The sequence below is a fragment of the Salmo trutta genome, chromosome 7 (genome assembly GCF_901001165.1).
Source record: "Salmo trutta chromosome 7, fSalTru1.1, whole genome shotgun sequence".
Lineage (NCBI taxonomy): Eukaryota > Metazoa > Chordata > Actinopteri > Salmoniformes > Salmonidae > Salmo > Salmo trutta.
Window position 1 is genome coordinate 25,215,124 of NC_042963.1, and position 13,550 is coordinate 25,228,673.

At 40.3% G+C, this 13,550-nt stretch overlaps 1 protein-coding gene across 12 annotated transcripts in view; it reads right to left on the minus strand.

Annotated features, from left to right (window-relative positions):
* LOC115197173 (membrane-associated guanylate kinase, WW and PDZ domain-containing protein 2) overlaps positions 1-13,550 on the minus strand; it is a 268,454-nt gene that overhangs the window by 114,168 nt on the left and 140,736 nt on the right. For 9 of the 12 annotated variants that reach the window (XM_029758462.1, XM_029758460.1, XM_029758472.1 and 6 more), the window contains exons 7-8: positions 12,785-12,921; positions 11,256-11,438 (exon numbers count right to left, since the gene is read on the minus strand). In XM_029758462.1, coding sequence (XP_029614322.1) covers positions 11,256-11,438; positions 12,785-12,921 — 320 coding nt within the window. The remainder of the gene's footprint in view (positions 1-11,255; positions 11,439-12,784; positions 12,922-13,550) is intronic. The other 3 variants (XM_029758463.1, XM_029758461.1, XM_029758473.1) reach the window with 1 other exon arrangement.

The following is a 13,550-nucleotide window of genomic DNA, read 5'->3' on the forward strand; positions in this document are numbered from 1 at the left end:
TATGTGGCTCTAGAAGGTTCTCAGACTGAGAAACAGCCTCGTGCATTTGCAATATGTTCAATTCATTTTGAATATCACGGACATGGCGACATGTAGAAATGTCCCAGAGTCGCAAGACTAGGTGCATAGAAGCCGCCTCGGCCCATAGAGACAGACCCCAATCTCTCTGTCCGATAGCTCATTCAGGGACCCCGTAGTATTGCCCTGAAAAAGTGGATTTTCAGCACCGAATGATCTATCGAGCCGAAACTTGGGATTCGGGGTTGCCTCACAAAGGCCTACACATATTGTCAGAGCTGGACCCGCAGCTAGAACATAACTATGTGTTTTATGTTTTTTTATGGTTAAAACTGAAGGCGCTGTGAATTACGGGCCTGCTCTGACATATGTGATAGTTGGCTTCTATACGAGTTGGAAAAAGTGGATTTGGTGTCAGATGGTATCAGTTTAGTGTCAGAATGACATCTAATTGACTGATGGACGCTGACTTGCTGGGTGACGAGCGATGGAGAGGAACCACAGTCACTGCACGACCATCCCGAGATCATCGGGCCAGTCAATTATGCATTCTGAGCATGTCAAATTCATTAAAAATGTTAAAAGCAACAGAGTCCCACTTCTCCCTCATCATACATGACAAATAGACCATCTATGTTGATTCATGGCTTAACATAGGGCTATATATCATTTGGGCAGTATAAATGCCATTATGACATGGTTCACTGACTTTTGGGTTTGAAAACCAACTTCCTATGATCGTACATGGCAATCGGACATACATCCTGATTTGGCACATTCAATACTTTCATACATGTATAATTGACAAAAAAGAATTGGACATTTCATTTGCACATTTCTAATGGCATTTGGCAAAATAAATGAAAAAAAAGTCACTTTTTCCTATGAAATCATATTCCAAATGCACAAAACATATGCCTTATGCACAAGCAAAAGCAACCCAAAGAACTACGTCAATAAAATACGTCATAAGTATGTTCATACAGCTCTTATACATGTGTAATTGACATAAAAATCGAAAAAAAATCAAAAAACGGTCCAGAAACCACTTTTTTAAGGGGGTGATAAGTTTTCAAAAAAAAAATCATTTTATCAAAGTTTGACCCTTGGGTGTTGACTTGTGTATCATTTGCTGTATGAAAATCCACGTTGGAGCGTGCTCGCCATCTAATGGATTTTCGGGGTGTTACAATTGACAATCCCCATCGGAAAATTGCAATATGATTTGGATGGAGATTGACCGCTTTCGGTGGTATTTACAATTGTGTGTATGATTCGTGCTATGTCAATATGTTGCCATGTTATTTTGTCCATTTCAGGGGGGTGTTCCCTTACACACCTCATGTAGCCAAGCCTATAGGCCTATACAGTGCATTCGGAAAGTATTCAGAGCCCTTGACTTTTTCCACATTTTGTTACATTACAGCCTCATTCTAAAATTGATTAAATTAAACATATTTCTCATCAATCTACACACAATACCTCATAATGACAAAGCAAAAACAGTTTTTGTTTTTTTATTTTAGCAAATGTATAAAAAAGTAAAAACAGAAATAACTTATTTATATAAGTATTCAGACCCTTTGCTATGAGACTCGAAATTGAGCTCAGGTGCATCCTGTTTCCATTGATCATCCTTGAGATGTTTCTACAACTTGATTAGAGTCCATTTGTTGTAAATTCAATTGATTGGATATGACTTGGAAAGACACAAACCTGTCTATATAAGGTCCCGCAGTTGACAGTGCATGTCAGAGCAAAAACTAAGCCATGAGGTCGAAGAAATTGTCCGTAGAGATCCGAGACAGGTTTGTGTCAACGCACAGACCTCGGGAAGGGTACCAACACATTTATGTAGCATTGAAGGTCCAAGAACAAAGTGGCCCCATCATTCTTAAATGGAAGAAGTTTGGAACCACCAAGATTCTTCCTAGAGCTGGCCGCCCGGACAAACTGAGCAATCGGGGGAGAAGGGCCTTGGTCTCACTAAAGTCTGAGATTTCCCAGTTCAGTTTCCAGTCCACAATCAAAGCTACGGTAGATAAAACGTGATTTTATGTAATTTTATCGGTGGCCAATGACCTTGAGCCTTCTTGGATGGGCACTTCTAATGTAACTCTATGGCAGCACCCAAGGGGCTTGAATTTTCGAGCTCTCCCCGTAGATTTTGCGGTGAGGTAGTGTCCTAATGAGTAACAAAACACTGAGTCAATCACAGCGCAACTAGAGAACATTACAAACCCTACGCTCTGTATTTTCTGCTGGCTGCCCCACCACCATACTGAGCTAGGCTGAAACACCTGCATTTTGGAGCTGCCTTACTCAAGAATGCAAAAAACTAAAAAAAACTCAAGGATTTGTATTTCTATTAGATTTTTTTTTTTTTACATTGTTTGCAAACTTTTGTGACACGTATTAATGCCAACAAAACATGCAAAACAGGCAAAAAATATGTAAATAATAATTAATAATAATAACCAGTCCTGACTGATGGGTCACCTCAACACAGAATAACCTCATGTGTGCACGCCCTCAAATCGTTTGGAGAAAGTATCCTTTCAATTTTATTTAGTTTTGTTCAATTGTATTCTTCATATGATAAAATAATGCCACGGAATTCTAACCAAATCCTGTCTGCTAAATGAACTAGCGTAGCCCACAGCCGTATGGCATAGGCAGATCAGGACCTAACATAAGGACAACTCCGAGTATTCTTCATATCATGTTTCTTTCGACCTGTCTAAAATAAATAATGGATTTATTTTGAAGGTGTAGGTTATATTAAATGGATATATTAGACTTTTAAAAATGTAGATGTTCCACCGGTCTGTATCAGTGGCTTGTATCCCATGTTTGGAGTCAGGAGATGCTAAATGTGTTTATGTTAATTAATGGTCAATTACTGTGAGACTGACAGTTATGTGCTTGACAATCACGGGCTGACAACATTTTGTGACCGCCACAGCCCTATTCCTGGTTGGATAAATCTTTGAAGATATTCCAATCAGTATTCTCGAAACAATCCTTCAGCATTAATCGCAGCCAGAGATGGTGTGTGTATCTGTGTGTTTGTGCATGTTGGTGTGTTTTATTTTGGCAATGTCAAAGAGAGAAGGAAACAGCAATCACAAGACAGTGAAATCAGTTCAGAGAGAGAAAGTGCAAGAGGGAGATAGAGAGAGGAAAACAGAGGGGGTGTAGAGACTGGGGGGGGGGGCGGGGGCGAGAGAGAGACAGACAGACGGACATGATGTGTTCCAGCAAAATGAGCAGTTTAGACACCATCAGTGTCCAGGCATGAGGCCAGCCCTGTGAGTCAGTGGAGAAAAGAGACAGTCAAAGAGACACTTACTTAAACACAACACAACACACACACACGCATGCACACACTTGTGCCTGCATGCACAGGCACACATGCGCACAAACACACACACACAAAAGGTGGTCTCATAGATTACATGGTTTGCTAATTTTATCTATTTTACAAGTTGATTAGGAACACATTGTATAAAAAAAAATCTACTTATAAAAAGTCCATGGAGCTTAAATATTCAAGTTAGGTGGACTTCAAATTGGGAAATTGTTGACCTGACATGGAATTCTCCACTAACCCAATGATTTTTGCTCTACGGGCCACAGGGGCAGTATTGAGAATTTTGAAAAAAATATGTGCCCATTTTTAACTGCCTCCTACACCAACTCAGAAGCTAGGATATGCATATTATTACCAGATTTGGATAGAAAACACTCTGAATTTTCTAAAACAGTTTGAATGGTGTCTGTAAGTATAACAAAACTCATATTGCAGGCAAAAACCTGTGAAAAATAGATTTTAAAAAAAGAGAATTTTGTGACTGTACTATTTAGTGTCATTGTTTTATAGATACCACAGTGAGAAAGGATTCAGTTCGCAACTCCTAAGGCTTCCACTAGATGTCAACGATCTTTAGAAAGTTGTTTGAAGCATCTGTGATGAATACAGACCGAATTAGAATGCTTACAAGTTGACACGTCATCACTTCATTTTTTGCACCTGCGCATAAATCTGAGAAGAGTGTCTTTGTCATAATCGTTTATTCTAGACACTTGATAGGTTGTGTGAAAATATTACTGATGTTTACTGATGTTTCACGTTAAAAATGGACCAAAAGATTAATGCTAAACAACGTTTGACATGTTTGAAGAAACGTAAATAGATTATTTACTAGGTTTTCTTTAGCTTTTCGGCGTGACTTTACACTGCCCACCTCATTTTGTGGGAGCCTACTGAACGCTAACTATTTGGACATCAATTATGAACTTTGTCAAAAGAAACCACATTTGTTCTGGACCTGGGATCTCTGGCAGCGCCTTCTGATGGAGATAATCAAAGGTAAGGGGATATTTAGAATGTTATTATCGATATTAGATGATGCTAATGCTAACGGTATAGCTTAGCTTAGCTTAGCTTATAGCTTATTGTTGTTAGCATAGTACCAAGTTTATTGCAAAATGTGATTTCCCAGTAAAGTTATTTTGAGATCTGGCCATTCGGTAGCAATTACGAGATGATAATATATTATTCTTTGAATGACAATATTATAATTTACCAATGTTTTCGAATAGTAATTCCGTGATTTGTAATGCTAGATTCACTGGGAGCATTCGAGCCGAAAAAAATTCTGAATTTCACCGCGACTGTAAATGCTGTTTTTGGATATAAATATGAACTTGATGGAACTAAAAATGCATGTATTGTATAACATAATGTCCTATGAGTGTCATCTGATGCAGATTGTCAAAGGTAAGTGCATAATTCTAGCTAGTTTTCTGTCTGTTGATGCCCTTCTTTGAATTGGCTAAACATTACACGCAGCTATTGTCAATGTACTCTCCTCACATAACCTAACTTTATGCATTCTCCGTAAAGCCTCTGAAAATCGGACAGCGTGGTTAGATTTAGGAGATATATCTTTCAAATGGAGGAAAATAGTTGATTATTTGATTATTTGAAATGATTACTCTTGCAGTTTTGAATTCCCCGCCATGGTCACATGACAATGAATCCCAATACCGGGATAAGATCCTGCCCCCTGGCCTCAACAGGTTAATGTGAGTTGAATTTGAAAAACAATGTGGAGTGAATGGGGAAATATTTTAATCTGCCTTTGCAACACAAATAGCTGAGTTGATCACATGAGAGTTTAGTTTGCTGAGCTTTGCAACTTAAAATACTGTGTTGGCTTAAATACATTAATATATTACACAGTGTGCCTTTCAGCAAGTTGTATTTTACTTTAATGTATAGCCAATTTACTTGTAAGGGACCAGTTTAGAACTAAGACATTTATTTCAATGAAATATGATGCACCAGATATATAAAAAAAGTGGGTGGATTTGTTCTAAGATTATTTTACCTGTTTATCGGGTCTGTGGCTAGTCTGAACAGATTTGAAAGAACAATGTCTGGTCCATTAATTGGATCAGGACTGAAACTGGAAAGGAGCCACATGGGACTAGGGCTTTGGCGGTCATGATATTTTGTCAGTCAGTGATCGTCATTCAAATAGCTGCCGGTCTCACGGTAATTGACCGTTAATTAACATAAACATGTTTAGCATCTCTGGATCCATGCATAGTCTACAAGCCACTGATGCAGATCTTTGGAACATCTACATTTTAAAAAGTATAATAAATCTATTTAATATAGCCTACACCGTCACAATAAATCAATTTTAATTCATTTTAGGTAGGTCTAAAGAAACATTATGATATGATTTTTTTTATATTCCATTTCAGAAGAACAGAATAGCATATTCTGAGTCGTCCTTATGTTAGGCCCTGATCTGGCTATGCCATATGGCTGTGAGCCACACTAGTTAATTTAAAGGGCAAGATTTGCTTGTAATTTCCATGGCATTATTTTATATTATTTTATAGTAAGAACAATACAATTGAACATAGCTGAATAAAATAGAAAGGATATTTTTCGAGCGTGTGCGAACATACGGCTATTCTGTGTTGTGCGGTTAACAAAGAAACAGGTCCTCCTATATTCTTAATTCAGAGTTATTTATGCAACTTTAGCTGTGATACAAGTGTTAGGCTATATGTTCTGATTTCTAATACATTCTAAGGCTGAATGATGCAAAAGTGATGCAAAAATGCAAAAAGAATGATGCAAAAAGTGGTATGAAAGGGAAGCTTTGTGCTTTGTTTCTTGAGCAAGCTGCACACACTTCATCCGTCTCTCATTCACAATTTGAAAATAACTTAATATGCTTACACAGTATTCTCAGTTTAATCTGGTCTTCACATATAGCCTACTAATATATACACTCCTCAAAAAAATAAAGGAAACACTTAAACAACACAATGTAACTCCAAGTCAATCACACTTCTGTGAAATCAAACTGTCCACTTAGGAAGCAACACTGATTGACAATAAATTTCACATGCTGTTGTGCAAATGGAATAGACAACAGGTGGAAATTATAGGCAATTAGCAAGACACCCCCAATAAAAGAGTGGTTCTGCAGGTGGTGACCACAGACCACTTCTCAGTTCCTATGCTTCCTTGCTGATGTTTTGGTCACTTTTGAATGCTGGCGGTGCTTTCACTCTAGTGATAGCATGAGACGGAGTCTACAACCCACACAAGTGTCTCAGGTAGTGCAGCTCATCCAGGATGGCACATCAATGCGAGCTATGGCAAGAAGGTTTGCTGTGTCTGTCAGCGTAGTGTCCAGAGCATGGAGGCGCTACCAGGAGACAGGCCAGTACATCAGGAGACGTGGAGGAGGCCGTAGGAGGGCAACAACCCAGCAACAGGACCGCTACCTCAGCCTTTGTGCAAGGAAGAGCAGGAGGAGCACTGCCAGAGCCCTGCAAAATGACCTCCAGCAGGCCACAAATGTGCATGTGTCTGCTCAAACGGTCAGAAACAGACTCCATGAGGGTGGTATGAGGGTCCGACGTCCACAGGTGGGGGTTGTGCTTACAGCCCAACACCATGCAGGACGTTTGGCATTTGCCAGAGAACACCAAGATTGGCAAATTCGCCACTGGCGCCCTGTGCTCTTCACAGATGAAAGCAGGTTCACACTGAGAACATGTGACAGACGTGACAGAGTCTGGAGACGCGTGGAGAACGTTCTGCTGCCTGCAACATCCTCCAGCATGACCGGTTTGGCAGTGGGTCAGTCATGGTGTGGGGGGGCATTTCTTTGGGGGGCCGCACAGCCCTCCATGTGCTCGCCAGAGGTAGCCTGACTGCCATTAGGTACCAAGATGAGATCCTCAGACCCCTTGTGAGACCATATGCTGATGCGGTTGGCCCTGGGCTCCTCCTAATACAAGACAATGCTAGACCTCATGTGGCTGGAGTGTGTCAGCAGTTCCTGCAAGAGGAAGGCATTGATGCTATGGACTGGCCCGCCCATTCCCCAGACCTGAATCCAATTGAGCACATCTGGGACATCATGTCTCGCTCCATCCACCAACGCCACGTTGCACCACAGACTGTCCAGGAGTTGGCGGAAGCTTTAGTCCAGGTCTGGGAGAAGATCCCTCAGGAGACCATCCGCCACCTCATCAGGAGCATGCCCAGGAATTGTAGGGAGGTCATACAGGCACGTGGAGGCCACACACACTACTGAGCCTCATTTTGACTTGTTTTAAGGACATTGCATCAAAGTTGGATCAGCCTGTAGTGTGGTTTCCACTTTAATTTTGAGTGTGACTCCAAATCCAGACCTCCATGGGTTGATAAATTGGATTTCCATTGATTATTTTTGTGTGATTTTGTTGTCAGCACATTCAACTATGTAAATAAAAAAGTATTTAATAACATTATTTAATTCATTCAGATCTAGGATGTGTTATTTTAGTGTTCCCTTTATTTTTTTGAGCAGTGTATATATAAAATTTGTGGAAATTATTTTTGACTTAGAATTGCACACACAAAATATTAAGTAATCCATAACCTGCACTCGAAAGAGAATGGAGGTTACGTGCAGTTACTTTTTTAATATGCCTTTTCAAAGAATTGTGCAGCATGAGAATGCTGGGAACCTGCTTTTATTATGTAGTGGCCAGTCAGAGGATCAACTGCTTCTTTAAAAAAATAACCTGCTTGTGGATTGTGTGTAGCCCAATAACAAGGCATTGCCTACAGACAGTCCTTTCGCAATACTATCGGGGGAAAACACAGGTTGGAAAGCAAATGGCTCCTGCTGCTGAAAAGAGAAGAATCTAATCCGTCTGCTGTAGGGTACTAAAATATTTGATCAAGTTCCAAATATTGTTTTACAAAGTAAAACAAGAGAAAGATAGAATTGCATGAAATGTGTTTATAAAAGGACACATTTTTCTGGTTACAACCAAAAAAATCTGCTTGTGCAACTTCTGTAAGTGCCTCAACTGTACTGTTCTATGCCACTATGCAAATGCCATGACATACATGCAATGCTTTATTTTAAAGGAGATTTTTTTCTCATGGGTTCCTGTGCCTCAGAGCTCCCCAGGTTACCCCCATGTTGAGCTCCCGATTTACAAATTAAGCACTAGTCTCAACAAATCCTAAATAATTTGAGAAATTAGTTTTGATTTAGAATGGGCCATTATCATGCACTTGTCAGAACAGGGGCAGGGTTAAAAAAAACGTCATCAATATGCGTTTGAATAGCAAATAGCAAACACTTATTTTATCCCATGTATCAACCAACTATGAGTAGCTGGCTCTCACTGCGCAACAGGTGACCCTATTCTGCTCAAACTCTGAATGCCAGGGCTCTCATGAAGTGTTGATTTTTGATTGTTGTTTGCATTGATGCCAGAGTGATTAGATGGATGATAGAGTGCTGCATAATGGCCATTAGCAACTGGCTGTTAGCAAGTTTGGTAGGCTACTAATAACCATCAGAGGCATCAAAGCGGTGTTTTAGGGAAGCCTATTTATTGTGACTCAACGGTCACATGGAATTTGACTGCGGTCATGACTCCTGACTGCCGGTGTGGTGATAAATACGGTCACCGTAACAGCCCTACATGGGACTCTAAATACAACATTTACACACTAATCTGAACCAAAGTAAAAAAATATATAACAGCCGAGTTTATGTTATATTTAAGCAATAAGGCATGAGGGGGTGTGGTATATGGCCAATATACCACAGCTAAGGGCTGTTCTTAGGCACGATGCATCGCGGCCCTTAGCCATGGCATATTGACCATATACCACAAACCCCTGAGGTGCCATATTGCTGTTATAAACTGGTTACCAATGTAATTATAGCAATAAAAATAAGTGTTTTGTCATACCCGTGGTATATGGTCTGATATACCATGGCTATCAGCCAATCAACTTTCAGGGCTCGAACCACCCAGTTTATAATACAGTTTAGTCAACTTCAGATCTCTTGGCGTAATGGTTAAGGTGTTGGGTTGACAGTCGCTGGACTGTGATATGGATGGTATCCTTACATTGTTAAGTTGAGATGACTTCAATACAAAAGTTAAGTCAACTTAAAAAATCAAGGCAACGACATGCAATATAATGTTTTTGTTTACACAACTTTGACAAATGTTGACTCAGTGTACACATTTTGACTCAGTTGAGTCAACTCAGAACTTTTCTGCTGCAAAGTTGAGGGATCTAGAAATTGTATTGCATCTGGATGCCTTGATTTTTAACCTCTTGGCGTTCCACTAGGATAGGGGGCGCTACAGCGATTTTTGAAAAAAATCGTGCCCATTTTAAACGGCCTCCTACTCAAACTCAGAAGCTAGGATATGCATATAATTAATACTTGTGGATAGAAAACACCCTAAAGTTTTTCTAAAACTGTTTGAATGGTGTCTGTGAGTATAACAGAACTCATATGGCAGTCAAAACCCCGAGATAGATCGAAACAGGAAGTGGAATTCTGAATTGCGAACTCAACTTCATCACGTTGCCTATTAATCACACTGTGAGCTATGGTTCACTGAGCACTTCCTATTGCTTCCACTAGATATCCCCAGTCTTTACAAAGTGATTTGAGTCTCCTACTGTGAAAACTGACACAATGACACGCTGTGGAACGTGGTCACACGAAGAGGGCCATCACCATTATGACGCCGGCGCCCCTGGTTACCCTCCCCTTTCGAAACGTTTTGAAACACAATGCAATCGTCCCCCTCGAATCTTATTGGAGCTCTCGTTGAAAAAGGCCCTACAGATTTATGTTATACAACGTTTGACATGTTTGAACGAACCTAAATAAGAAAAAAATGCATTTTGTTGAAAGAGTAGCCCTGCGCACGTCGGAACTTTTGGTTCAGCCTTCAGAACGCGCTAACAACAACAAGCTAATGGAACATAAAGGATGAACTTTTTCGAACGAAAATACATTTGTTGTGGGCCTGGGATTCCTGGAAGTGCCTAAGGATGAAGATAATCAAAGGTAAGGGATTATTGACAATAGTATACAAGACTAGATTTGATATGCGATTGTTCCAAGATGGCTAGCCTATTGCTATTGCTAGCCTATTGTTCTGAGTATCGCATCCCCTTTTATCGCAAAGTGTGATTACCCAGTAAAGTTATTTTTAAATCTGGCATTACAGGTGCTTTCAAGAGATATTCATCTATAAATCTTAGAATGACAATATTACATTTTAAAAATGTTTTCGAAAAGTAATTTAGTAAATTGTAGCACTGTTTCACCGGATGCATTTGAGGGAAAATAGTTAGTCAACGTTATGTGCCGATGTAAAATGCTGTTTTTATATATAAATATGAACTTTAACGAACAAAAGAATGCATGCATTGTGTAACATGATGTCCTAGGTGTGTCATCTGATGAAGTTTGTAAAAGGTTAGTGCTGCATTTAGCTCTTTTTTGGTTATTTGTGATGCATGTGGTTGGTCGGAAAATGGCTATGTGGCTACTTTTACGATATACTCCTCTAACATAATCTAATGTTTTGCTTTTGCTGTAAAGCCTTTTTGAAATCGGACGATGTGGTTCGATTCAGGAGAGGTGTATCTATAAAACGATATAATTTGAAAAAAAAATTGAACAAAAAAAATTATTATATTTGGTTATGCTAATGGCGATAGGATTTTTCGCTGGATGTCGGGACGGAGGCCGCACAGGGGTTAAAAAGTTGAAACAACTTCAAAAATGTTTTTTTACACTGCATGCTGGGGACGTGTGTGTGTGTGTATGTGTGTGTGTGTGTGTGTGTGTGTGTGGTTAGTTCCTGTACAGTACCTGTGTCCATCTTTCCATCCTGTGCGGCTGGGCCCTCATGTATGACACTCTTGACCTGCAGGAACTCATCCGGCTCGTCCCCTCCAATGATGGTGAAGCCAAATCCCATGTTGCTCTTCTGGAGAGCCGTTGACAAGAAGGAGCCTTTTAGCTGTGTGGGGTCCCGTGTGAACGGGGGCTTCTCTAGAGAATGGGAGGGTGAGATTAGTGTAGGCCAGTTATTAAATACACTAGAATAATCACACTTTTAAAAATATACTTTTTGTTAAGACAGTAGGATATAGAGGGAGAAAAAATAAGGGAGGAGAGACAGATCAGAAATTGTCAGCCTGGACTGGAGCAGGGATTACATGAGGACTAGAGTTGGCGGTGTTACATCCATGCAGGACAACTTTATCACTATAAGCAGTTAATCACTATAACAGTGTTCACTATAAGTGGAGTGTCTGTATGTAATATGATATGCCATTTAGCAGACAATTTTATCCAAAGAGTGTACACATTTTATAATATTTTCATGTGATCTCTGTGGGAATTGAACCCACATCCTTAGCATTGCTAGCGTGACGCTCTTACCAACTGAGGACCATGTTATGCCTGTTTCGATGAAACACTGAGTGTACAAAAAATTAAAACACCTTCCTAATATTGAGTTGCACCCGCCCCTTTTGGCATCAGAACATCCTCAATTCGTCAGGGCATGGACTCTACAAGGTGTCGAAAGCGTTCCACAGGGATGCTGGTCCATGTTGACTCCAATGCTTCCCACAGTTCTGACAAGTTGGCTGGATGTCCTTTGGGTGGTGACATTTCTTGAGACATACGGGAAACTGTTGAGCGTGAAAAACCCGTTCAAAAGGCACTTAAATATTTTGTCTTGCCCATACACAATCCATATCTCAATTGTCTCAAGGCTTAAAAATCCTTATTTAACCTTTCTCCTCCCCTCTATCTACACTGATTGAAGTGGATTCAACAACTAACATCAATAAGGGATCATAGCCTTCACCTGTATTCACCTGGTCAGTCTATGTCATGGAAAGAGCAAGTGTTCTTAAGGTTTTTTACACTCAGTGTAAGGAGAGATAAGGAGGGGAAGTAGTTTTTTGTATGCAGTGGTCTGGGCTGACACTGTGTGTATATATTTTCCTCTGAATATCGGGTAAGGGCAGAGTTGATAGTCCTTGGCTATATTGGTCAGGTGCCACAAAGAGAGCCTTAGAAACTTTACAATTGGACCAGAACAGGGCAGCACGGCTGGCTCCTTAAGTGTACACAGAGAGCTAACATTAATAAAATACGTCCATCTCTCCTGGCTCAAAGTAGAGGAGAGATTGACCTTCATCCCTACTTGTTTAAACGACTAGCACACAGCTCAGACACCCATGCATACCCCACAAGACAGGCCACCAGAGGTCTCTTCACAGTCCCGAGTCCAGAACAGAGCACAGTACTACATAGAGCCCATGGCTACATGGAACTCTATTCCACATCAAGTAACTCATGCAAGTATAGAGGTGTGGCTGTACCTCTGTAAATAGTAGGTAAGGGCAGAGCTGACAGTCCCTGGCTCTGCATCTGCTGCTGCTGCTCCAGTCGTCTCTTGGCCTCCAGGACGGGGTTCTCAAACTGGGTCCTTCTGTTGATGTGGCTGCAGGGAATAGGACTATGACAGTGAAATCCAGCAGCATCAGTGGGTTTTGGGTTCTCTTCTTCACGGGACACAGATACACATTGACTAACACACATCTAATGTGATATCGGTGACCATAGCTAAAATTGAAACCAATGCATGATTGAGGTGAAAGTGTAATGTTAGGATTTTGTACTAAGTCTGTGGCTACCCAACAGTAGCTATTGTAGTACACTCTAATGGAAAACTGTAATTTCTACAGTAAATGTGTCTATTATAAACAGTAAAATACTGTGAAAGAATTACACTGCAGCCTACAGTAAATGATGCTGCAATGTGGGAAAATGTTGTGGGCAGTGAAAAAAAGCTGTATTTTGAATGGTACTGTATGTAAACACATTACCTAGCAACCAACCAGCTTGCAACAATCCCATTTAATTACAGTAAAACAAAGTCTCCTCAATGTATTAATTTAGCATTATAGTAGCTTTGCATTTTTTACAGTACAATAGTATTGTCAGTTGATCTGATATTATAGTAACTTTCAAGCAGCTAGTGGCAAATAAGTAACTGTGAATATTACAATAACTTACTTGCCACTAGTGGCCTCCCGAGTGGCGCAGCGGTCTATGGCACTGCATCACAGTGCTAGAGGCGTCACT